General features: G+C 46.6%; 1 protein-coding gene and 1 pseudogene across 3 annotated transcripts; one reads left to right on the top strand and one right to left on the bottom strand.

The window, feature by feature from the left end:
- Nucleotides 1-2,093: 2,093 nt before the first annotated feature.
- Nucleotides 2,094-15,866, bottom strand: LOC123055947 (scopoletin glucosyltransferase-like; annotated as a pseudogene).
- Nucleotides 4,429-12,253, top strand: LOC123054597 (uncharacterized). Of its 3 annotated transcripts, none has more exons than XM_044478398.1 (14): nt 4,429-4,723; nt 7,344-7,923; nt 8,143-8,270; nt 8,508-8,581; nt 8,752-8,825; nt 9,073-9,195; nt 9,360-9,797; nt 10,040-10,107; nt 10,206-10,257; nt 10,351-10,806; nt 10,947-11,075; nt 11,168-11,316; nt 11,744-11,821; nt 11,985-12,253. In XM_044478398.1, the coding sequence occupies exons 2-14, from the start codon at nt 7,441-7,443 to the stop codon at nt 12,064-12,066; spliced, it is 2,334 nt and encodes a 777-aa protein (XP_044334333.1). In that variant the 5' UTR covers nt 4,429-4,723; nt 7,344-7,440; the 3' UTR covers nt 12,067-12,253. The 3 variants fall into 3 exon arrangements, with proteins under 3 accessions (XP_044334333.1, XP_044334332.1, XP_044334331.1); XM_044478397.1 differs by having other exon boundaries at nt 10,206-10,260; XM_044478396.1 differs by lacking the exon at nt 4,429-4,723 and adding an exon at nt 5,126-6,387 and having other exon boundaries at nt 10,206-10,260.
- Nucleotides 15,867-24,428: the final 8,562 nt, after the last annotated feature.

Genomic DNA, 24,428 nt, shown 5'->3' with positions numbered 1-24,428 from the left:
GATTTAGATCCGATCTTGCAAGTTATAGTCACCTACTATGTGTTATGATCCGGCAACCCCGGAGTGACAATAGTAGGGACCACTCCCGGTGATGACCGTAGTTTGAGGAGTTCATGTATTCACTATGTGTTAATGCTTTGTTCTGGTTCTCTATTAAAAGGAGGCCTTAATATCCCTTAGTTTCCAATATGGACCCTGCTGCCACGGGAGGGTAGGACAAAAGATGTCATGCAAGTTCTTTCCATAAGCACGTATGACTATTTACGGAATACATGCCTACATTATATTGATGAACTGGAGCTAGTGCCGTATCGCCCTAGGTTATATCTGTCCCATGATGAATATCATCCAACAAGTCACTGATCCCATGCCTACGAATTTATCTTATATTGTTCTTGCTAAGTTACTACTGCTATCATCACTGTTACACTTGCTACAAAATTACTGCTATCACTGTTACCGTTACCATTGCTACTATTACTATTATCAAAATTATCATATTACTTTGCTAGTGATTACTTGCTGCAGATAATTAATCTCCAGGTGTGGTTGAATTGACAACTCAGCTGCTAATACCTTCAAATATTCTTTGGCTCCCCTTGTGTCGAATCTATAAATTTGGGTTGAATACTCTATCCTCGAAAACTGTTGCGATCCCCTATACTTGTGGGTTATCACTTACCATGGCGCCACCGCAGTCCGCGTGCTGCCCATCGACCACCTTCGGCTTCGGATTGAAGACCTTGAGCCATAGGCCGAAGTGTGGGGGATGCGGAGCAGAGCCTCGCACACGACGATGAACGCCGATATGTGGAGGAAGGAATTCGGGGCTAGATCATGGAAATCTAGCCCATAGTAGAACATGAGGCCCTAGACGAAGGGATGGAGGGGAAACCCTAGCCCTCGGAGGAAGTGAGGAATGAATACAACCCTTTCGCCGGGCTCCAGAGTGGGGATGACTTGATCCTTCGCAGGGAGCCTGTGCGCGATATCCGCGGAGAGATATCCCGCACCCTGGAGCTCCTTGATGTCCCTCTCGGTGACGGAGGAGGCCTCCCACTTGCCCTTAGAACCGGATCCAGACATGGCTGGAGAGGCGGTGGGAAAGATTGAGATTTTGGTCGCTGGAGCTCAGAGGAAGGGAAGGCAGGAGATGGAAGAAGGCGTGGGGAAAAAGGAGGAATCTTTACCCTCTTATAGGCAGTAAAATACCAAACGCCCCCCCCCCCACTCAAGCCTTAAAACTCGCCTGTTCCCGAAGAGATCATGTGAACGACACGGTTGGGTTACCCAAACCCGTATTGATGAGGATCCCGCAGTAGGCGGGCACGATCTCCGTTTTGATAAGATGTGCCAATGGAGGCTATGCCTCGAAACGCGACGCGGGAGGCGTGAAAACGGTTCGAAATATTGAAGGGTCAAATGTGACGCTTCACCGAAAAAAGTTGTCAGTAAAAGATATTGTTTTATTTGGATATCCTGCCTTCGTGGCTACGGGTTGAATCGATTATACAGAGCCGGATAAAGTTCCTTTGTGCATGGAATTATCCTAAAAGTGTTCAGGAGAAGGAACCCGCCTTGCAATGCCGAAGATAATCCGCGTGCCGAACACATCGTCATCGAAGACTGGTTCAGGGGCTACTGAGGGAGTTCTGGATTAGGGGGTCCCCGGGTGTCCAGACCGTTTATATGGGCCGGACTGATGGGCCGTGAAGATACAAGTCGAAGACTTTCCCCCGTGTCCGGGTAGGACTCCTGTATGCATGGAAGGCAAGTTTGGTGTCCGGATATGTTATTTCCTTCCTCCACCAACCGACTCTGTACAACCCTAGATCCCTCCGTTGTATATATAAACCGGAGGGTTTAGTCCGTAGAGGCTAAGATAATTCTCATAGGCTAGACAACTAGGGTTTAGCCATTACGATCTCGAGGTAGATCAACTCTTGTAACCCCTATACTCATCAAATACAATCAAGCAGGACGTAGGGTTTTACCTCCATTAAGAGGGCGCGAACCTGGGTAAACATTATGTCCCACTTGTCCCCTGTTACCATTAATGCTCAGACGCACAGTTCGGGACCCGCTACCCGAGATCAGCTAGTTTTGATACCGACACCCACCTTGGACACTTCCACAATCAACTTCTCGTTACTGAACTGATCTGCATACCGTGGCCACGTGACCATCGGCACACCGGCGCTCACGGCCTCAAGTGTCGAGTTCCAACCACAGTGCGTCATGAACCCACCAACGCTAGGGTGGTTCAGGATGAGCAGATGTGGCGCCCATCCTCGGATGATGAACCCGCGGTCGCCGCGTGCCATCAGCTCGGCGAAGCCTTCACGCATCCACTCTAAAGGGTCTGCGCCTACGGCGCCGGTCACCCACATGAAATTTCTGCCTGAGAGATCGAGGCCGCGGGCGAGCTGGTGCAGCTCCGCCGGCGAGAACCTGATCAGCGTGCCGAAGGAGACGTACACCACCGAGCCGGCAGGCTTCGTGTTCAGCCACCCAAGGCAGTTGTCTGAATCCGGTGAGAGCGCGTCGGTGCCTCTCCCAGCCATGTCCTCTCTGGCGAGTGCTACCGGCCCGACGAGCCACGCGCGCCGGCCAAGGGTCATGTGGTAGTGCTCGACGTAGTCCAGCTCCAGTTCATGGAAGCTATTAAAAACCTCGCCGAAGCTCCTCTGGTCCGCGGCGTTCATGCTCTGGAAGAATGCCCCGTGGTCCGCCTGCTTCACATGGTCCATCATTTGGCACGGTGCGGTAGCCCCGACAGGGAAACGAGCGCGTCAGGATCATCGGGGACAGTCGCCAATGGGCTGTTGTGCAGTCGCATCATGCTCCCGCTGCAGGAACGCGCGGACATGCTGCTATCGAGGAAGGTGAGGCGTGGGACACCGTGCTCCGCGGCAGCATCGGCGGACCAGTGGAAGTAGCTGCCGGTCACGACCGCATCGGGGTGGTTGTGAACCAAGAAGTGTTCGAACGCGCGAACATGATGCTACCGAGGAAGGTGAGGCGTGGGACACCGTGCTCCGCGACAGCATCGGCGGACCAGTGGAAGTAGCTGCCAGTCACAACCACATCGAGGTGGTTGTGAACCAAGAAGTGTTCGAAGGGCTCGCGGAGCGGCTGCACCGCTTGAGCGAACTTGTCGCGGTGGCCCTAGGATCTAAGGACCATGCCATTCTCGACGCCCGGCGGGAGCCAGACGATGGACGTCAGGAAACGACACGACGGAGATATCAATGGTCGGGCGAGCGAAAACGTCATCGGCGCGCTCGACGGCCGAGCAGATGATTTTTTTTTGAAAAAGGGAATATATTAATACTAGAAGAACGTCCGTGCATTGCAACGGGGCCACATTAACTTTAAGAGTTCAATATTAATATTCTCATACATATCAAGTGACATTGGCGACCTTTTTACTATCAAATCCTCACATACACTCTCTCCCTCCCTCTTCCTCACTCTCTCCCCCCTCTCCCTCTCTCTCTCTCTCTCTCTAACACACACACATATCCATCTTATTGGGTACGGGACCATAATCCATCTATTTCACACACACGCACTAGTGCATAACAATATGGATTATGTGTATTATATTTGCCACCACAACTGAGGGAATTAATTTCATGTAAATCGGCCAGTCACAACTCCAAGAATACGCGGAGGAGGTGGCCCGGGTCGGCGTCGGCGCCGTCCGGCGCGGGCCACGGGCCCGCTTCCAAGTGCGTCTGCGCGCCGGTCACCCACGCCAGGTCCTTCAGGTGCTGCTTCCACCGCACCAACTCCCAGGGCCACGCCCAGGGAAGCTGCCCTTCTTCGCCCCCTTCACCGGTCGCGGCCAACGCGGTGCCGCGGCACCCGGCCTCGCCGTCCTCGTCCTCCGGCACCGTCGCGACCCAGTGACGCAGCCAAAGCATCGGCCTCGAGAATCAAGAGCGCTCGACAACGGAGAGGAAAGGGAAGATCATATACATGTCATAAGAAAGGGAGTTTATTTAGTGCTCCCTCGATGTATTGTTTCCTTTGTTTGGAGATTGATTACCATTCGTGAGTTAAGGTAAGGTCAATGTGATTGAGCGATTTTTCTGAAAATCAATTATTTGTTTTCTAATTAATGTGATTGAGAATTTAAGGTAAGGTTAATTAATTTAGATTTGATCTTTAGAGATTGTTTGTGATTGATTCTACATTACTAAATAACTTGCGCCAGTATGGAAAGTTCTGATCTGTTCAGATTTCTTTCGTTGTGTGAGAGGGTGACGCGAAAATAAACCGATGGAATGGGGGAGGGGACAAAAAAAACTAAAAATGAGACTATCAACTGAGATTGCGAAGCCTGCGTTGACGGGCATAGTGAGCATGGTGCATCTCACGCCACGGGAGACGACCTGGGACGCAAAGTCGTGGTGTACACATCAGATCAGAGGCAGCGATTAGAAGGAATCATCCATTTGTATTCGTGATGGAATCGCAATTTGCTTCCCCTAACCCCACTTCCACTCCCACTTCCTCTCCCGAATCCACCTTCCCGCCGGCCGTCATCGGCGGCGGCGACGCCCGCGCCCGCGCCCGCGCTCGCGCTCAGCGCCTCGTTCCCGCACGTCCTCTTCGTCGGAAGAGCGACGGCGGCGGTTGCGGCCCGCGCCGAGCACGAGCAGGGGTGCTCGGCGGGCCGTCAGGGAGAGGCGGCGGCGCAGCGTCGTCAGCTGAGGTACTGAACCTCTTCTAAATTTTACTTCCAGTTCAGTGCACGAAATCGGTTTTGGGGATTCAATTTCGGATTTGGGGGATTTCTTCTAGGGTTCATCTTCTACTAGGGTTCATCCGACTGGGAATTCTGTTTGCAAAATTAGGATTATTAGGGTTTGCAGGGATTTTTCTTTCAATTGCCGTGCTGAATCACTTCCTTCTGATTGCTAATGCACTGCTCTAATTAATCTAATTAGAGCACTTAATTAACTAAAGACATCATTAACATTAGGAAAAGTATTAAAATCAACCGACGTATCTCTCTCGCGTAAACCTCTCCTTCCGCGCGACGCGTGTCCACTACCAGACCAACACAACGCTTCCCCATCGGTGGTGTTATCCTTCCGTGATGTCTGGCTCTGTCCACACGTTTCTCACCCATCCGCTAGTCTTCTTCTCCCCCGCGTGATCCCCTTTTGCGCCCCCTCCATGATTTCTCACCCACCGGACCACCGCTGCATGATGGTGCAGCCGCAGCCACTGCACGCCACTGCGTACATCTCCCAGCCATCATGCAGCAAGCTCCACGGCCGAAATACTAGACATCGGAGCCTCCTCTCTCCCACGCATATCCTAGGCGGTCAACGCGAGCTCGCCACACACCCTCTTCCTCGACGGTTGCCGGCGTTGCAACATAGCAACTCATCCCCAGAAGCCGTGCTGCGATGCAACCTCGTGGTCGGCCACTGGAGTTGCAAGTCGCGGGCGGCGGAGCTTCAATGGAGCGCTCGCCGGCACCCTCAACGCAGCGCTCATCAGCGGCTGCAGTGAAGCTCAGGTGGAGTTGCAAATCAGCTTCGCCGGAGATTGGCCACGCTCTTCGGCCGCCGGGACGGACTGGCTGCGGTATGCGCCCCGACGAGCACCAATACCTCGGTGCCCTGCGGGGATGCTCTTGGGGAGGGTGACTTCTGCGGGGAGTGGCGGCTGGTGTCCACGACGCGAGGAGGAGTCTCCGATGGCACCCGATGGCGGGAGGTACCCATGGCGCACGGAGGCGGCCCCGCTGGAGACCACGACTTGCTGCAATCCTGCCGCAGTTAGTTGATTTTGCCACGAGCGAGGGGAGTCACAGCCACCAGCAGTTCATTCTCGCCATGGTGCACCACCATTGTTGCGAGCCGGAGGAGGCAACGACGGCCACTCACATCGTCACCACCGGTGCTGCAACGCAGCAAGAAGGCCAGAGGGCAACGCCGCTCGCCTCCGGTGCTGCAACGCAGCAGAGAGGAGGCCGAGCTGCTTGCCGCCTGTGTTGCAACGCAGCGCTAAGGACGGCGGCGCCCGCCGCCGGTGCTGCAACGAAGCACATGGGAGGAGGCTGTACTGCGTGCCATTAGTGATGCATTGGAGCTTTTGTGGCGCCGCCGGAGTTGCAATGGAGCGCCGTCGTGGCTGCAAAAGCTTCGTTGGAGACGTTGTCGGTGCGGCATCGATGCTTTTTTTTGTGCTTGGTGTTGCCGTGTTGCCATGGCCATGGCTGCCATGGAGCAGCCGAGCAGCACGCCGGTGCTGCCGAAGCTCCCGAAGTGCCGCCCGACGCTGCAATGGAGGGCTGCCAGCGATGCAGCGGTGGGTGGTGGCTTTTTGGAGCTGCGTTGCAGCGCTTCCGACGGCTCTGCCAGGGTAAGTGCTGCCTGCTGCGTTGCTCTGGTGGAATGGGATTAGACGAGGAAGACGTGAGGCGGGGGCTGTGTTGCTTGGATCCAATGGACACCCAGCGCCAGATCGGACGGCTACCCAGGCGGATGATTTCTTAGAGAAATCATCCGGCTGATTTGTAGCAGTCGCCTTAACATTATCATAATCTATCTGTCAAAAAAACATTATCATAATCTAATTAATTTCTTAAACACTTAATTAACTAGGACAGCACCGTGAGCAAGTAAACATTATTATCATAATCTAATTAATTTCTTAAACATGTTTATCAGCACTGTTCCGTAGCAAATACAGGTAAAACTTGATCATTAACATGCTAATTACTCAGGCTGTACTTAACGTCATCTCATAATAAAAAATTAGGACCCTAACATGATCAGATCAGCTCTGACACCATTGTTGGATATTAATTGACTTTAGATTAGACATCAACTTAACCTGATCATTACCTGGAGCACCTAATTACTCGTTAAACAGTTGATTGGAGTGAACTTACATGATGAAGATGCCTCTGCCACAGCTGGTGCAGTCGAGGCAGAGGGCACAGTCCATCTTCGGGTCTGCCTGATACCCTCAGGCCGCCAGCGGCACTGCCCTGTTATGGCTCGGGCTGGAGATGATCTTCCTGATCGGTAGGGCTTTAGTTGTGTCGAGAGAGCAGGAGAGCAGGTCAAGAATTCAGTCACTTAACCGCTGCCTGGCCCCTCTCTATCTTATATGGCTCAGGGCGACAGGGGACCAAAACCAACAATGGTTTGGCACCCTCGATCAGGGCACGTGTGGGAACATATGTGGGAGTATAGCCAGGAACGTTGGTCCCTGGCCACACCACTTCATTAACGTTATAAGTTTCTGTTAGGATCAATTAACCCCTCTTTTCCTTATCCTAACAACCTTATCCATCTCCTCTGTTTGTACAGCTCGAACCTGCCCACCGTCTGCAAAGGGGGAATTTCGATCCATTGATTTTGTAGACCGACCGATCGATCAATCGATTCTACTCGTGCGGAGGAAGAGATGGACGGTCTGTTCAGCTTCAGCACCATAAAGGAGTTCGTGGGGTTTGGGTTCAAGATCATCAGCGCGCTGGACAAGGCCAGCCACAACGCGGAGGACTGCCGCACGATCCACGCCTTCCTGCTCAACCTGAGCGCCATCGCCGATCGCCTGCAGGGGCTGCCCAAGATCATGGTGGACGACTTGATGAGGGACACGGCGGATGGCCTACAGAAGGCCCTCAAGCGCGCGTCCGAGTTTCTCGCCGAGTGCAAGCGCAAGGGGGTCCTGCGCCGTGCTTTTAACGCCAAAGACATCGCCGAGAAGCTGCGCGGGGTCTGCCTCGATGTGCTGCTCAACATGAACGCCGTGCAGCTCAACATGAACGCCGTGCATCTTGCCAACGATGACTTGAACAGCTCGAAGCTGGCCGAGCTTAAGGAAATTGTGGCCAAGATTCTGCATATTGTTGCTACACAGCCCGCTGTTCATCTGCAAGAAGAGGTATCGTTGCCTTACCTTGCCACAGCACAACATCTTTATAAATGTATGTATGTCACACTACGCCTAGTGCCTCACTGATTATGCAGGATGATACCAAAATCTATTTGTTTTGTTGTTAAATACAAAGCAGAGCTCCAAATAAATACCACATTGTTTTATGTAAGCTTATCAGTTGTAATACTGTATATGAATTTGTTTAATTTTCTTTTCCTATTTCAGGTGAAAAAATTGGTGAAGGACGACCAGATCAGTTCTCAAATTAAAAACAAAAGGGAGACAAAGAAAACAGATGTACCTAGTTCTCAAAACAAAAACAAAGGGGAGGCAAAGGAAACAGATGTTGCCAGGTAAGGTACCTGCACAAGTACGCTCAATTAGCCTGCCATAGAGCTATCCAAATGTATATGTCCCTTCTATCTATCTTGGTGGATTAATATGCTCAGTTACTTGGCGTGCTCTATGCATTATCCAAACATGCCTCTTTTATCTACTTTATGAATTTTGTTGGTTATAAATGTCGATGAGTTAACCTCCTACCTTTACTTGTTGGTAAAGCATTTGATTTTGCTGCAATAAACTTGCAGGCCGGACGATAAGATTCAGAATAACAAGAAACTAGGGCGTAGAAGGGTGGTGCCACATGCTTCATTACCAGATGGTAACATTGCATCTTCCATGTTACTCTGACCATTACTCTGCATCATGCTGTTAAATAAGAATGGATGAAATCAAACTTAAAAAGTGTCTTTTACGTACCACTAGTACACATATGTGCTCTTACAGATATTACAGGTGTAATCTAACATGTATTTATTGTTCTTCTGGCAGACTTAGCTGAGTCCGCTTCAGCGACCAGTGTGGTTGGACAAGAGGATGGACCTAGTACTATTATTATCAATAAGGTATTTCATATGCTTAAGTTTCGTTTAAATCACTGTCATAGTTGGGCAACCCAATTTCATATAAAAGGATGCCTCGAGCTATAATAACTGATCTATACCAGTAATTAAGCTGAACTTCTATAACAGTAGTTTCTTGTCAAGCAGAAAAGTTGTTTGTTTTTATGAGATGTTACATTGTGTCTTGATGATCTTCATTCTTTCCTTTTTTTTCTGTGATGAGAATTGGTGATCTTCATTTGTTATGTAGGCAAGTAGCTCTATCTCCGAGTCGGTGGACGAGGCACAGTCAGTGGGAGTTTCTGCAGCACCATTCCATCCGCAGAAAATAATCAGCATATCCAAGGAACCCGAAGAGACAGGCGGATATAAGGTACCTTTTGTTGCATCCAAACATGCATTCCAGAGATATTGCAGCATACTGAAGTCGATAGTGAAATCTAAGTTGTTTGAAATAGCTGGACGCCACGCCAATTGTTATACATGGCACGTCAAGGTACCATTTGTGAGTTGATTATTTGTGGCTGTTGCTTGCAGATATACACCTGTTCCTCTGAGACTAGCAAGCTTCTTGAGGTCTACCCGCAGTGGCTTCTCTTCCCCTTGGAGCCAAAAAACAAGGAAACTACTGGATCTGGATGCCCAGTGACCCTAACCAACAATACAAACGATTACGTTGGCATCTGGATTAAACCAATAAATGGGAAATTTAAGGAAACAGAGATAATGGAGCCCCATTCGACTTTGGTTGTGTATGTGACAATGAAGATGCATGCACAACCTCCCAAAGACAAGGTTGAGTTTGAGGTGCTCATGATTATCCTACGGTCAAAGCAAGACCATGGAAAATTGAAGTCATTCATTGTTGACAAGCTGAATATGGACAGTGGCTTTATGGTGCATGTTAAGAACCTTAAGGCAGAGGTGTATCGGGCAATGCTGACAGCTATCACTTGTGACCCAGCAAGCTGCCAGGTAATTATAATGTTGACATGCATGATTCAAGCTACCCATGCCCATATGTATCCTATTAAGACTTGGGATATATATTCCACGTTCCTTCCAAAATCCCTGCGTTCCAATCAAAACAGCACTCTTCAGTCGATGAGCCTTAGATAATTTTTTATTGTTTTGTAGAATGTAGTAGATTGATCATTTAATTTCCTGCAGTGGTTAATTCTCTTAACTATTTGCATTATATTAACTGGTTTTACCAGATCATATCAAGATCAATAGAGGATACGACCTTGGTGACATCCATTGACGCGCACCCCACTAAGCCATGGTGAGTCATATTTATAGAATTATAGCCCATCCAGTACGCAACTCTTATATTAGTTATTCCAAGATTTCCTCTTATTTGCACTATAATATGCATCACAGGATTGTGACGGGTCATGAGGGAGGGAATTTTTCCATTTGGGACTACCAGAAGAAGGTATCATTACTGCTACTTTATAGCCAGCGTGTGGTTGCTAATGCAGTGAAAATTAAGTTGGTGAAGCTTAATCTGCTGATTGTGTGGCAGGAAACTGTGATGAAGTTGCAGGTCAATGAGGTGCCAGACAAGGTTACACGCATGATACATGGCGTCACTAAATACATCAAAGAGACGTCTCTTGGACATCCGGTTTATTCAGTCAAATTTACCGCTGAAGGGAAACGGTTGGTAGTGGGGGATGGTCGCGGATACATCTATGTCTATGATTCCACCGACACTAAGCTGCATGAGGTCGAGAAATTCAGAGCTTATGATAAGAAATCCGTGAACTCTCTGGCTGCTCACCCAACAAAGCCATACCTTCTTCTTTCATCATCTTCTTTTAGTAGAAATATCAAGCTTTGGGACTCGAGCGAGAACTGGAAATTTCAAAATTTCAAAGTGAAACCTGAGAATACATATTACGTTGGTGTGCACAGTGTCAAGTTTAATCCAAGGGACACCAACACTTTTGCTTGTGTTACCGATGAGGACAAAGTAAAGGTTTGTTATAGCCTCTTCCTTTCCTTAGTCTTTGTACGGTGTGCATGTTGTAATTAGTGAATAATCAACTAATTCAGTTATTTCGGTACTTATTTGTATATTTAATGTTAAAAGATGTCTTCTCTGCATGAGATTTATAGGTCTGGAACATCAAAACTTCCATTCTTGAAACCACACTGAAGGGGCCTTTCGTCATGGCCGATTATTTCTTCAATCGCGGTCATCAGCACTTGATGGTTACTTTGAAATTTGACGCACACAACTCCGAGGTGAAGAATATTAAGCATTAACGATTGTTTTCATAAAAGGATTGATAATAGTTGTTTGCATATATAAGCCTCATAATTTGTGTGAAAATCAGATATGGGATTTGAAGACACGAAAAGTTGTTCACACTCTTAGCGTGAGTGGGCACAAAACGACCTGGGTTGCTTGCCACCCAAAGCTTCCAATACTGGTTACAATGTTAGATGACGGGACTGTATGTTTGTGGGATGCCAGTACATACAGGTAACTATAATGCTTCTGCTCAACATACTAGCTCTGTCAATCTCTTCTTTTAAGATATGCATGTATTCCATGATTCAAACATACTATTTTTGACCAACGATCTGTTTAAAATATTGAAGACTGCATTCATGTTATTACAACCTATAAAGATTACCCAAACCACCATGACTACAATGGGGTCATCTCATATCTTGGCACAACTAGCTGTTCCGGTGGGTTGGTACCTGTAGTTGGTCCACGAGCAGTGTTTTTTTATTAAAAAAATTAGCATTGTCTGCATTACTTGATTTCTGGTTTGTTCTTGGGGTTGCATGTAAGGTTTGGCCAGGCATTGCATCATTTAATCCAGTGACATGGAAGATTTTTTATTTGTTCCTGAAAGCAACACATATAAGATATAACTAACGCTGGTCTCCTAATTATATAGGCTTGAGAAAATGGTTCACATTACCAACAGCAAGTGTCGTGATTTGGTATTTGTCCAAGACACAAATGGCCGACCCAGGTACTTCTCAAGTTCTTTCTTTTTTGTATTAGCATTTTCATTTATGTACTATAATGCTCAACTCAACTGTTCTTGCTCAGTTTGTTTTTCTCTGTTATTATATAGTTATGATTCTTTCCAATTTCACAATGCTAACCTCTGATTATCTAATCTAATTACATAGGCTCGTTATCGCATTTGAGACAATGATAGCAATCATGAAAGTTAATTTGCCAATTGCGAATACAAGCAATGCAAGTGGATGAATACAAGCAAGGCAACGGAGGCCATCACGGAGATTGGGATAAAGTATTTATGTTTTTGGGGAATTGATATTTCGTCTTGTAATTAATCTTGTAAAAATATTGTTCTGGATAAGAATACTTTTGTGAGCATTGTAATATTTTTATTATATTTTTCTGAATTTTATTTTATTTGTTATGGATTTTCTCATTTGAACTCAAGTTTGAATAATTCAAACCTCAATTTTGAATTCAAAAATCTTTGTATGGTTCATGTTTGTTTTAGAACCATCTATCTTGTGTAAGTGTTTATGAGTCAAAGACTACTTATGTTATTGTTTAAATTTGAATGCCCAAATATTGGATTTGAACAAAGATCATGGTGAAATTTACTTCAAAACTTATGATGACCTAGCTTGAACTCATCACCAAGTTCAAATCTCAATCACTTTGTCATCTCAAAACAGAAGTTTGAAATTTCCCCACATTTTCAGATGCATGCTATGCAAATGTACTGATCCTAAATCTACCCCTTTCGTGTCCTACTTCTTTGGGATGTTACACTTGCGTCCAGTGTGTACGTCTTCGTGGTGTGCTTGGAAATGGCATCCTTCGTTGGCCAGTGTTGTGGCTCATCAGTGTCACAACGCGGTGTTGGAGAAGCTAGAGGTGGAGGGGTTGTTGCTCCCCTCCATCCGTTACACGTGGAGGGTGTTCGGGACAGAGGTAACGCCATTCCCGACGAGAGATGAACGAGTGCTGCTCATGGCCTTCGTCGAGTGGGGGCACTCCTTCCCTGTCAGCTGTTTCGTGAAGCAGTGATGCATATAAAATGCATCCCTAAACTTTACTGTTTATTGTGTTATATTCCAATATATTTGCATCTTATTTATGGTTATATTCGTGTTCTACATTGATTTCGGGGATTTTCCACATGATCCCCTTTATTTGGGTTATAACTCTGCAGAAGAGGAAAAATCTTTCTTTGTGTATTTTTAACTTTCAGGGACCTTTGCGAACTCAAAAGAACCTAGGATTTTTTTCTAGAATTGTTTTTCATCAAGACGGTGACCTGGACCACTTGGACTCGAAGAGGGACTGCACGAGGGCAGAAAGAGGAGGATAGGTGGCGCGGCCCAGAAGCCAGGCACTCGGCCTGAGGCCCGAACTCGCCGAGCACGTGCCTCCATCTCGCTCCCGTCCGCCACCTTGCCCCATGTTCACGACTCCGTCGGCGACTGCCTCCAGCAACGACACCGCGTCACCTTCCTGTTAGCCGCACCTGCAACGATGGTCTCGTCCGCGCCCCCGAGCACCTCGCCGTGTGTCCTGAAGGAAGGCCCTCTGCGGCAGGTGTGGTGAACCAGCGCATCGGGCGACTCATCCTAGGCATCAGTTCGTCCTGGCCGTGGCCTTCGGCAGCCTGTAGCTCGCCCAACTCGACCAGCCTGTCAGCGTTGGGCATCAGGTCCCTGACGGCCTCGTGCACGCACAACTGCGCCGCCCAGGTCGCCAGCCGCGGCGTGCTCGCCTCGTCGACGACAGGAAGCCCCGCGATCCTCTGGCGGCCCCCAACTCATCGTCTCAAGCTTATGGAGCTGCGAGCGCACGGAATCTAAAGCGTCGTGATCAATTGCGAGATGAAAGCAAAGTTTCTCTGTTCATGAAAATGCCAAAAAAAAAAAGTAGTCAGCAATTTGGGGGTGCCGCTTGGGAGGACACACTCCCGATAGCCCGCAAGTTGTCCAGCTCTCCCAAAATCGTGCGCCGGACACGATTTGGGAGCTACGATTAAGAACCCGTAAACCTCCCGCAACCGTCTGTACCGTGTTGTCCGGATCGCAGAAGTCATTCAATGCGAGCGTGTATCGGTCTACGGGACAGCCTGAACATGTTTTCTCCCGCACACCAAACATAAACATGGGGAAGGTTTACGGGAGTCTGTACCGATCCCAAGCCCGCTTCTGATCGTCCTGATCCATTAGAAAACCCTCCCCGCCCCTCCCGCGCTTTACTTTCGATGCGTGGGCCGCATTCATGCCGGCCCAGACATTGGTGCCGTGACGTGAACAGAGGGATTGAGGGATGGAGGGCGGCGCTAACCGGCGCGATCACTCAGCAGCCGCCGCTTCAATGAGGACGCAGTTTCCCAAGGAACCAACTCCGCTGCTGCGCCGCATTGAAGCGGACCGCCTCTTCGCCCGGGCCTTGCCGCGGCTATTTAAACCGTGCGCTAGCGATGCACAGAGCCACACCCCCCTCCCTGAGCACCGCCCCCTCCTTGGCCTGAGCCCCTCCATCCCCCTCTTCGACCCAAGCTCTGGCAATGTCGAAGTCGTGGTGCTCCACGCCGGCAGGCGGAGTAGGCAGAAGCTCCTCCTCCAACAGTTCTTGGTGCCGCCGCAGACGCTCTCTGAGCTTGTCAGCGTCCACGGGGGCCGCCTCCTCCGCCTTGGAGGAGATCATCATCTCCTCCGGTGACGAGGAGGACCAGGCACTGCCGCAGCAGCCGCTGGAGCTACTGCAGCCCCGACTCCTGAAGGAGGCCGCTCTGACAGACGAAGATTTCGTCCGTCAAATCGAGATAATGACAGAGCGGTCACTCCATTACGTGGGGTCGTCGCCACCATCGCTGCGCACGTGAAGGAGGAGCCGCCTTCTCTACCGCGCCACCGTGTCAAGCCCGAGCCGGCGTCCACGCTCTTTATGGTGAAGAAGGAGCCGGCCTCGCCCCCGCACAACCGCGACGTCCAGATTGTACGCCGCGTGAAGGAGGAGCCAACCTAGCCCCCGCGCCACTGCGGCGTGAAGGATGAGCCTGCGTCCCCGCCATGCAGCCTGTACGGCCGCATCGACGCGTCGTTCTCCCCGCCACACCACCAGCACCTCGCCATCAAGGAGGACCTGCTGCCCATGATAAAGAAGGCGCGGGCCCGCCTCCTCCACTAGCCCGGCGGTCCCTTGGGCTCGAGGGCCGTTGTGCCTGAGGCGGAGCGCGCGGCTCGGCGGCAGGAGCGGTACGACCGGCGCAATGCCAGTCGCTGCTCCGCGTTCGCTTGATTGTAGAGATGATTTGAAGCAGTATGATAAGATGGACGATAAGGGCTCCTTTGATTCAAAGGAATTCTATGGAATTTCTGGAGGATTGAAATCCTTATGAATTTTTTTTCGTATGTTGGCCCTTTGATTCATAGGATTGGATCCCATAGGATTTTTTCCTATGGAATCTTTTATACTACATTTCATAGGAAATCTAACCTCCACTCCAACCTCTTTTTATAATTCCTTTGTTTTTCATGTGGCATCAAACACTCCTTGCTAATCCTATTCAATTTGGCATGTCACACTAATCCTATACTTTTCCTATTCCTACATTTTCAAAATCCTGCGAATCAAAGAGGCCCTAAGTGGATCACTCTTGGATATTGCCTATATGGTCATCGAGGAATGGCTCGGACATTGCTTTGCGAGCATGTGGTGTATCGGTCGTTCTTCCGCTGACTGCTGGTCGTCTAATCGCCGTCTTGAACTCTGCGTCTATGCGGCCTCCGACGAACGAGGAACGACAGAACGAAACGCCGACTGCCGCCGACGCCGATTGCAGCAGCCAGCAGCAGGCAGTAGGTACGTCTCTCCTCGCGCCCTCTGCGGCTCTGCCGTCTGCCCTCGCCTGTTCTAGTGTTCTTGTTCCTGTTTTTTTAATCATGATTCCTGAATGAACAGGTCAATAGGGAATTGTTGGCTATTGGAATGAGGTGGCCGGGGGCTAGGAACGGGAAGAAGAGGATGTGCAACGGCTGCTGCTGCTCGTCGTGGGCAGCCATGGATAGCTGCATCCTGTGACGACAAAAAGTACTACGGCCCGGATACTGAGACCGCAAGTTCGGAGCAATTGTAAAGTCCTAAAAGTTTAGCTTTTCTTGTTGTCGGCAACTTAGGTCCTAAAAAATTGGGCTCTCGTTATATGGAAGCATCGAGGAACGGAGAAATCGTTTCTAGGGTAACTTGGAGTGCCGTTCACAATTTTGATGATACCTTTGCCATCCAAGGGTATGACCAGAGCTGGCCTCACTTTGTTTGACAGATCCCGTTAAATTAAAGGGCACTTAAAACAGCCATAGGCGGTGTTGATGCTCAAAAATGACACAATCATAAAAATTGCTTTAAGCTATGTCAAGATTTATTCAAACTTATGATTGGTAGTCATCATGGGATGACTTTTTTCGAGAAGAGCAAGATGGATCTGAAGGTGGTCTAAAACGAAGCTCGGATGCAAAAGTTATGACAAGTTCGGAGATGCTTATGTTGACATCAGATTTTGGCATGGTCAAAAACACAATTAAGATGGCTTCAAATGAAAAAGTGCTCAAAGCGAGAAAGTTCTGTATCGTCAAAAGGAGAAACTTTGACATTTGGGCCATAGCCATCCGAACCCATCTCTAAGGCCGAAGTTGTGTTTGAAGTACTGTGATTTTGTATTCAGACCACTATTCGGCTAATTACGCCCCCAGGACGGCCTCGTATGGAAAAATGATCTACACGAATTGTCTTCGTCTCGTCGAAACGATCGATTTTAGCTGCTGATTGTTTAACAAAAATGGTTCTTAAAGCTCAACAAAACGGCTAGCTTATTCAATGGTCTGGCCTCTGACCTAATTCCAAATGGGGTAGCTATTCTTCAGTACGCGGATGACACAATTTTGTGTTTTGAGGATGATCTTAGAAATGCTTTGAATATTAAGTTGCTCCTTTATCTGTTTGAGGTCATGTCAGGATTGAAAATCAATTTCTTAAAGAGCGAGATATTCTCTGTCCGTGCGGACGATGAGACTATGCATAAATATGCTGAGATGTTTAACTGCCAAATAGGTAATTTCCCTATAAAATACCTAGGCATGCCTGTCAGCTATGCTGGGCTGAAATGCAGCGACTGGAGTTTTGTGGAGAATAAATTCATCGATCATGGTGAAAATTGGATTAGTGAGGTGCTGTCTATGGGAGGGAGACTCATTAAAGTGAATGCGGTGCTGTCACATATACCAACCTTCTACATGTCCATGTTTTTTACTTAATAAGACCACTTTAGAGCGATGGGATAAGCCGAGAAGGAAATTTTTCTGGCATAGGAAAGGAAATAAAAAAGGATACCATATGGTCAAGTGGAACCGCGTTTGTCGATCTAAAAAGAAAGGGATCCTGGGGTCAAGGACCTGAGAAAACAAAATGGCCTGTGGCAGGATATAGTTAAAGCTAAATACTTGAAGAAAACCTCAGTGGCCATGGTTAAGGCAAAGAACAATGATTCACCATGCTGGAAATCTCTCTTGAAGGTGAAAAACTTATATATGAATGGCAGGGGGGTCAAAGTGAATAAGGGAGATGTGGCCAGACTATGGTTCGATGAATTGGAAGGAAGGATCCCATTTAAGGAAAAGTTCCCATTACTGTTTGAAATCTGTGTAGAGCAAAACTGTACTGTTGATAGAATCGACTTGTTAAATCATATTACCTCTTTTAGGAGGAGGATGTGTTGGGGCACGTAGTAATTTCAAAAAATTTCCTACGCACACGCAAGATCATGGTGATGCATAGCAACGAGAGGGGAGAGTGTTGTCCACGTACCCTCGTAGACCGACAGCGGAAGCGTTATCACAACGCGGTTGATGTAGTCGTACGTCTTCACGATCCGACCGATCAAGTACCGAACGTACGGCACCTCCGAGTTCTACACACGTTCAACTCGATGACGTCCCTCGAACTCCGATCCAGCCGAGTGTTGAGGGAGAGTTTCGTCAGCACGACGGTGTGGTGACGATGATGATGTTCCACCGACGCAGGGCTTCGCCTAAGCTCCGCAACGGTATTATCGAGGTGTAATATAGTGGAGGGGGGCACCGCACACGGCTAAGAGATCTCAAGGATCAATTGTTGCGTCTCTGGAGTGCCCCCCTGCCACCGTATATAAAGGAGCAAGGGGGAGGCAGCCGGCCAAGGGGAGAGGCGCGCCATAGGGAGGAGTCCTACTCCACCTCCTTTCCTTGTGGGAGTAGGAGAAGGGAAGGGGGAAGGAGAAAGAAGGAAGGGTGCGCCCCCCTTCCCTAGTCCAATTCGGACCAGACCATGGGGAGGGGTGCGGCCACCTTTTGAGGCCTTTCTCTCCTTTCTCGTATGGCCCATTAAGGCCCAATACAAATTCCCGTAACTCTCCGGTACTCCGAAAAATACTCGAATCACTCGGAACCTTTCCAAAGTCTGAATATAGCCGTCCAATATATCGATTTTTACGTCTCGACCATTTCGAGACTCCTCGTCATATCCCCGATCTCATCCGGGACTCCGAACTCCTTCGGTACATCAAAACTCAATAAAACTGTCATCGTAACGTTAAGCGTGCGGACCCTACGGGTTCGAGAACTATGTAGACATGACCGAGACATGTCTCCGGTCAATAACCAATAGCGGGACCTGGATGCCCATATTGGCTCCCACATATTCTACGAAGATCTTTATCGGTCAGATCGCATAACAACATACGTTGTTCCCTTTGTCACCGGTATGTTACTTGCCCGAGATTTGATCGTCGGTATCTCGATACCTAGTTCAATCTCGTTACCGGCAAGTCTCTTTACTCGTTCCGTAACACATCATCCCGCAACTAACTCATTAGTCACAATGCTTGCAAGGCTTATAGTGATGTGCATTACCGAGTGGGCCCAGAGATACCTCTCTGACAATTGGAGTGACAAATCCTAATCTCGAAATACGCCAACCCAACAAGTACCTTTGGAGACACCTGTAGAGCACCTTTATAATCACCCATTTACGTTGTGACGTTTGGTAGCACACAAAGTGTTCCTCCGGTAAACGGGAGTTGCATAATCTCATAGTCATATGAACATGTATAAGTCATGAAGAAAGCAATAGCAACATACTAAACGATCGAGTGCTAAGCTAACGGAATGGGTCAAGTCAATCACGTCATTCTCCTAATGATGTGATCCCGTTAATTAAATGACAACTCATGTCTATGGCTAGGAAACATAACCATCTTTGATTAACGAGCTAGTCAAGTAGAGGCATACTAGTGACACTCTGTTTGTGTATGTATTCACACATGTATTATGTTTCCGGTTAATACAATTCTAGCATGAATAATAAACATTTATCATGATATAAGGAAATATATAATACTTTATTATTGCCTCTAAGGCATATTTCCTTCAGTCTCCCACTTGCACTAGAGTCAATAATCTAGTTCACATCGCCATGTGATTTAACTTCAATAATTCACATCACCATGTGATTAAAACCCATAGTTCACATCTCTATGTGACCAACACTCAAAGGGTTTACTAGAGTCAATAATCTAGTTCACATCGCTATGTGATTATCACCCAAAGAGTACTAAGGTGTGATCATGTTTTGATTGTGAGATAATTTTAGTCAACGGGTCTGTCACATTCAGATCCGTAAGTATATTTGCAAATTTCTATGTCTGCAATGCTCTGCATGGAGCTACTCTAGCTAATTGCTCCCACTTTCAATATGTATCTAGACCGAGACTAAGAGTCATCTAGATTAGTGTCAAAACTTGCATCGACGTAACCCTTTACGACGAACCTTTTGTCACTTCCATAATCGAGAAACATATCCTTATTCCACTAAGGATAATTTTGACCGCTGTCCAGTGATCTACTCCTAGATCACTATTGTACTCCCTTGCCAAAATCAGTGTAGAGTATACAATAGATCTGGTATACAGCATGGCATACTTTATAGAACCTATGGCCAAGGCACAGGGAATGACTTTCATTCTCTTTCTATCTTCTGCCGTGGTCGGGCTTTGAGTCTTACTCAATTTCACACCATGTAACACAGGCAAGAAACTCTTTTCTTTGACTGTTCTATTTTGAACTACTTCAAAATCTTGTTAAGGTATGTACTCATTGAAAAACTTATCAAGCGTCTTCATCTATCTCTATAGATCTTGATGCTCAATATGTAAGCAGCTTCACCGAGGTCTTTCTTTGAAAAACTCGTTTCAAAACACTCCTTTATGCTTTACAGAATAATTCTACATTATTTCTGATCAACAATATGTCATTCACATATACTTATCAGAAATGCTGTAGTGCTCCCACTCACTTTCTTGTAAATACAGGCTTCACCGCAAGTCTGTATAAAATATATCCTTTGATCAACTTATCAAAGTGTATATTCCAACTCCGAGATGCTTGCACCAGTCCATATATAGATGGATCGCTGGAGCTTGCATATTTTTTTTCGCACCTTTAGGATTGACAAAACCTCCTGGTTGCCTCATATACAACTCTTCTTTAATAAATCCATTAAGGAATGCAGTTTTGTTTATCCATTTGCCATATTTCATAAAATGCGGCAATTGCTAACATGATTCAGACAGACTTAAGCATAGATACGAGTGAGAAACTCTCATCGTAGTCAACATCTTGAACTTGTCGAAAACCTTTTTGCGACAATTCTAGCTTTGTAGATAGTGATACTACTATCAGCATCCGTCTTCCTCTTGACGATCCATTTATTCTCAATTGCTTGCCGATCATCGGGCAAGTCAACCAAAGTCCACACTTTGTTCTCATACATGGATCTCATCTCAGATTTCATGGCCTCAAGCCATTTTGCGGAATCTGGGCTCACCATCGCTTCTTCATAGTTCGTAGGTTCGTCATGGTCAAATAACATAACCTCCAGAACAGGATTACCGTACCACTCTGGTGCGGATCTTACTCTGGTTGACCTACAAGGTTTAGTAACAACTTGATCTGAAGTTTCATGATCATCATCATTAACTTCCTCACTTATTGGTATAGACGTCATAGGAACCGTTTCTTGTGATGAACTACTTTCCAATAAGGGAGCAGGTACAGTTACCTCATCAAGTTCTACTTTCCTCCCACTCACATCTTTCGAGAGAAACTCCTTCTCTAGAAAGGATCCATTTTTAGCAACGAATGTCTTGCCTTCGGATCTGTGATAGAAGGTGTACCCAACTGTCTCCTTTGGGTATCCTATGAAGACACATTTCTCCGATTTGGGTTTGAGCTTATCAGGATGAAACTTTTTCACGTAAGCATCGCAACCCCAAACTTTAAGAAACGACAACTTTGGTTTCTTGCCAAACCACAGTTCATAAGATGTCGTCTCAACGGATTTAGATGGTACCCTATTTAACGTGAATGTAGCTGTCTCTAATGCATAACCCTAAAACGATAGTGGTATATTGGTAAGAGACATCATATATTGCACCATATCTAATAAAGTACGGTTACGATGTTCGGACACACCATTACACCGTGGTGTTCCAGGTGGCGTGAGTAGTGAGACTATTTCTCATTGTTTTAAGTGAAGGCCAAACTCATAACTCAAATACTTCTTCTCCACGATCAGATCATAGAAACTTTATTTTCTTGTTACGATGATTTTCCGCTTCACTCTGAAATTATATGAACTTTTCAAATGTTTCAGACTTCTGTTTCATTAAGTAGATATACCCATATCTGCTCAAATCATCTGTGAAGGTCAGAAAATAATGATACCTGCTACGAGCCTCAATATTCATCCGACCACATACATCTGTATGTATGATTTCCAACAAATCTGTTGCTCTCTCCATAGTTCCAGAGAACGGCGTTTTAGTCATCTTGCCCATGAGGCACGGTTCGCAAGCATCAAGTGATTCATAATCAAGTGATTCCAAAATCCCACCAGTATGGAGTTTCTTCATGCGCTTTACACCAATATGACCTAAACGGCAGTGCCACAAATAAGTTGCACTATCATTATTAACTTTGCATCTTTTGGCTTCCTTATTATGAATATGTGTATCACTACGATCGAGATCCAACAAACCATTTTATTGGGTGTATGACCATAGAAGGTTTTATTCATGTAAACAGAACAACAATTATTCTCTAACTTAAATGAATAACCATATTGCAACAAACATGATCAAATCATATTCATGCTCAACGCAAACACCAAATAACACTTATTTAGTTTCAACACTAATCCCGAAAGTATAGGGAGTGTGCGATGATGATAATATCAATCTTGGAACTACTTCCAACACACATCGTCACCTCGCCTTTTACTAGTCTCTGTTTATTCTGCAACTCCCATTTCGAGTTACTACTCTTAGCAACTAAACCAGTATCAAATACCGAGGGGTTTCTATAAACACTAGTAAAGTACACATCAATAACATGTATATCCAATATACCTTTGTTCACTTTGCCATCCTTCTTATCCACCAAATAGTTGGGGTAGTTCCGCTTCCAGTGACCAGTCCCTCTGCAGTAGAAGCACTTAGTCTCAGGCTTAGGACCAGACTTAGGCTTCTTCACTTGAGCAGCAACTTGCTTGCCGTTCTTCTTGAAGTTCCCCTTCTTCCCTTTGCCCTTTTCTTGAAACTAGTGGTCTCGTCAACCATCAACACTTGATGTTTTTCTTGATTTCTACCTTCGTCGATTTCAGCATCACGAAGAGCTCGGGAATTACTTTCGTCATCCCTTGCATACTATAGTTCATCACGAAGTTCTACTAACTTGGTGATGGTGACTAGAGAATTCTGTCAATCACTATTTTATCTGGAAGATTAACTCCCACTTGATTCAAGCAATTGTAGTACCCAGACAATCTGAGCACATGCTCACTAGTTGAGCGATTCTCCTCCATCTTTTAGCTATAGAACTTGTTGGAGACTTCATATCTCTCAACTCGGGTATTTGCTTGAAATATTAACTTCAACTCCTGGAACATCTCATATGGTCCATGACGTTCAAAACGTCTTTGAAGTCCCGATTCTAAGCCGTTAAGCATGGTGCACTAAACTATCAAGTAGTCATCATATTGAGCTAGCCAAACGTTTATAACGTCTGCATCTGCTCCTGCAATAGGTCTGTCACCTAGCGGTGCATCAAGGACATAATTTTTCTGTGCAGCAATGAGGATAATCCTCAGATCACGGATCCAATCCGCATCTTTGCTACTAACATCTTTCAACATATTTTTTTCTCTAGGAACATATCAAAAATAAACACAGGGAAGCAACAACGCGAGCTATTGATCTATAACATAATTTGCAAAATACTATCAGGACTAAGTTCATGATAAATTTAAGTTCAATTAATCATATTACTTAAGAACTCCCACTTAGATAGACATCCCTCTAATCCTCTAAGTGATCACGTGATCCATATCAACTAAACCATGTCCGATCATCACGTGAGATGGAGTAGTTTCAATGGTGAACATCACTATGTTGATCATATCTACTATATGATTCACGCTCGACCTTTCGGTCTCCGTGTTCCGAGGCCATATCTGTTATATGCTAGGCTCGTCAAGTTTAACCTGAGTATTCCGCGTGTGCAACTGTTTTGCACCCGTTGTATTTGAACGTAGAGCCTATCACACCCGATCATCACGTGGTGTCTCAGCACGAAGAACTTTCGCAACGGTGCATACTCAGGGAGAACACTTATACTTTGATAATTTAGTGAAGGATCATCTTATAATGCTACCGTCAAACAAAGAAAGATAAGATGCATAAAGGATTAACATCACATGCAATCAATATAAGTGATATGATATGGCCATCATCATCTTGTGCTTGTGATCTCCATCTCCGAAGCACCATGCTTGTGATCTCCATCTCTGAAGCACCGTCATGATCACCATCGTCACCGGCGCGACACCTTGATCTCCATCATAGCATCGTTGTCGTCTCGCCAACTTATTGCTTTTACGACTATCACTACCGCTTAGTGATAGAGTAAAACTATTACATGGCGATTGCATCTCATACAATAAAGCGACAACCATATGGCTCCTGCCAGTTGCCGATAACTCGGTTACAAAACATGATCATCTCATACAACACATTATATCACATCATGTCTTGACCATATCACATCACAACATGCCTTGCAAAAACAAGTTAGACGTCCTCTACTTTGTTGTTGCATATTTTACGTGGCTGCTACGGGCTTAGCAAGAACCGTTCTTACCTACGCATCAAAACCACAACGATAGTTTGTCAAGTTGGTGCTGTTTTAACCTTCGCAAGGACCGGGCGTAGCCACACTCGGTTCAACTAAAGTGAGAGAGACAGACACCCGCCGGTCACCTTTAAGCAACGAGTGCTCGCAACGGTGAAACCAGTCTCGCGTAAGCGTACGCGTAATGTCGGTCCGGGCCGCTTCATCTCACAATACCGCTGAACCAAAGTATGACATGCTGGTAAGCAGTATGACTTATATCACCCACAACTCACTTGTGTTCTACTCGTGCATAGCATCAACGCATAAAACCAGGCTCTGATACCACTGTTGAGGAACGTAGTAATT

This window comes from Triticum aestivum, chromosome 2D (genome assembly GCF_018294505.1).
Source record: "Triticum aestivum cultivar Chinese Spring chromosome 2D, IWGSC CS RefSeq v2.1, whole genome shotgun sequence".
NCBI lineage: Eukaryota > Viridiplantae > Streptophyta > Magnoliopsida > Poales > Poaceae > Triticum > Triticum aestivum.
The sequence above is the reverse complement of the archived record's forward strand: the minus strand, read 5'-3'. Positions and strand labels throughout refer to the sequence as shown.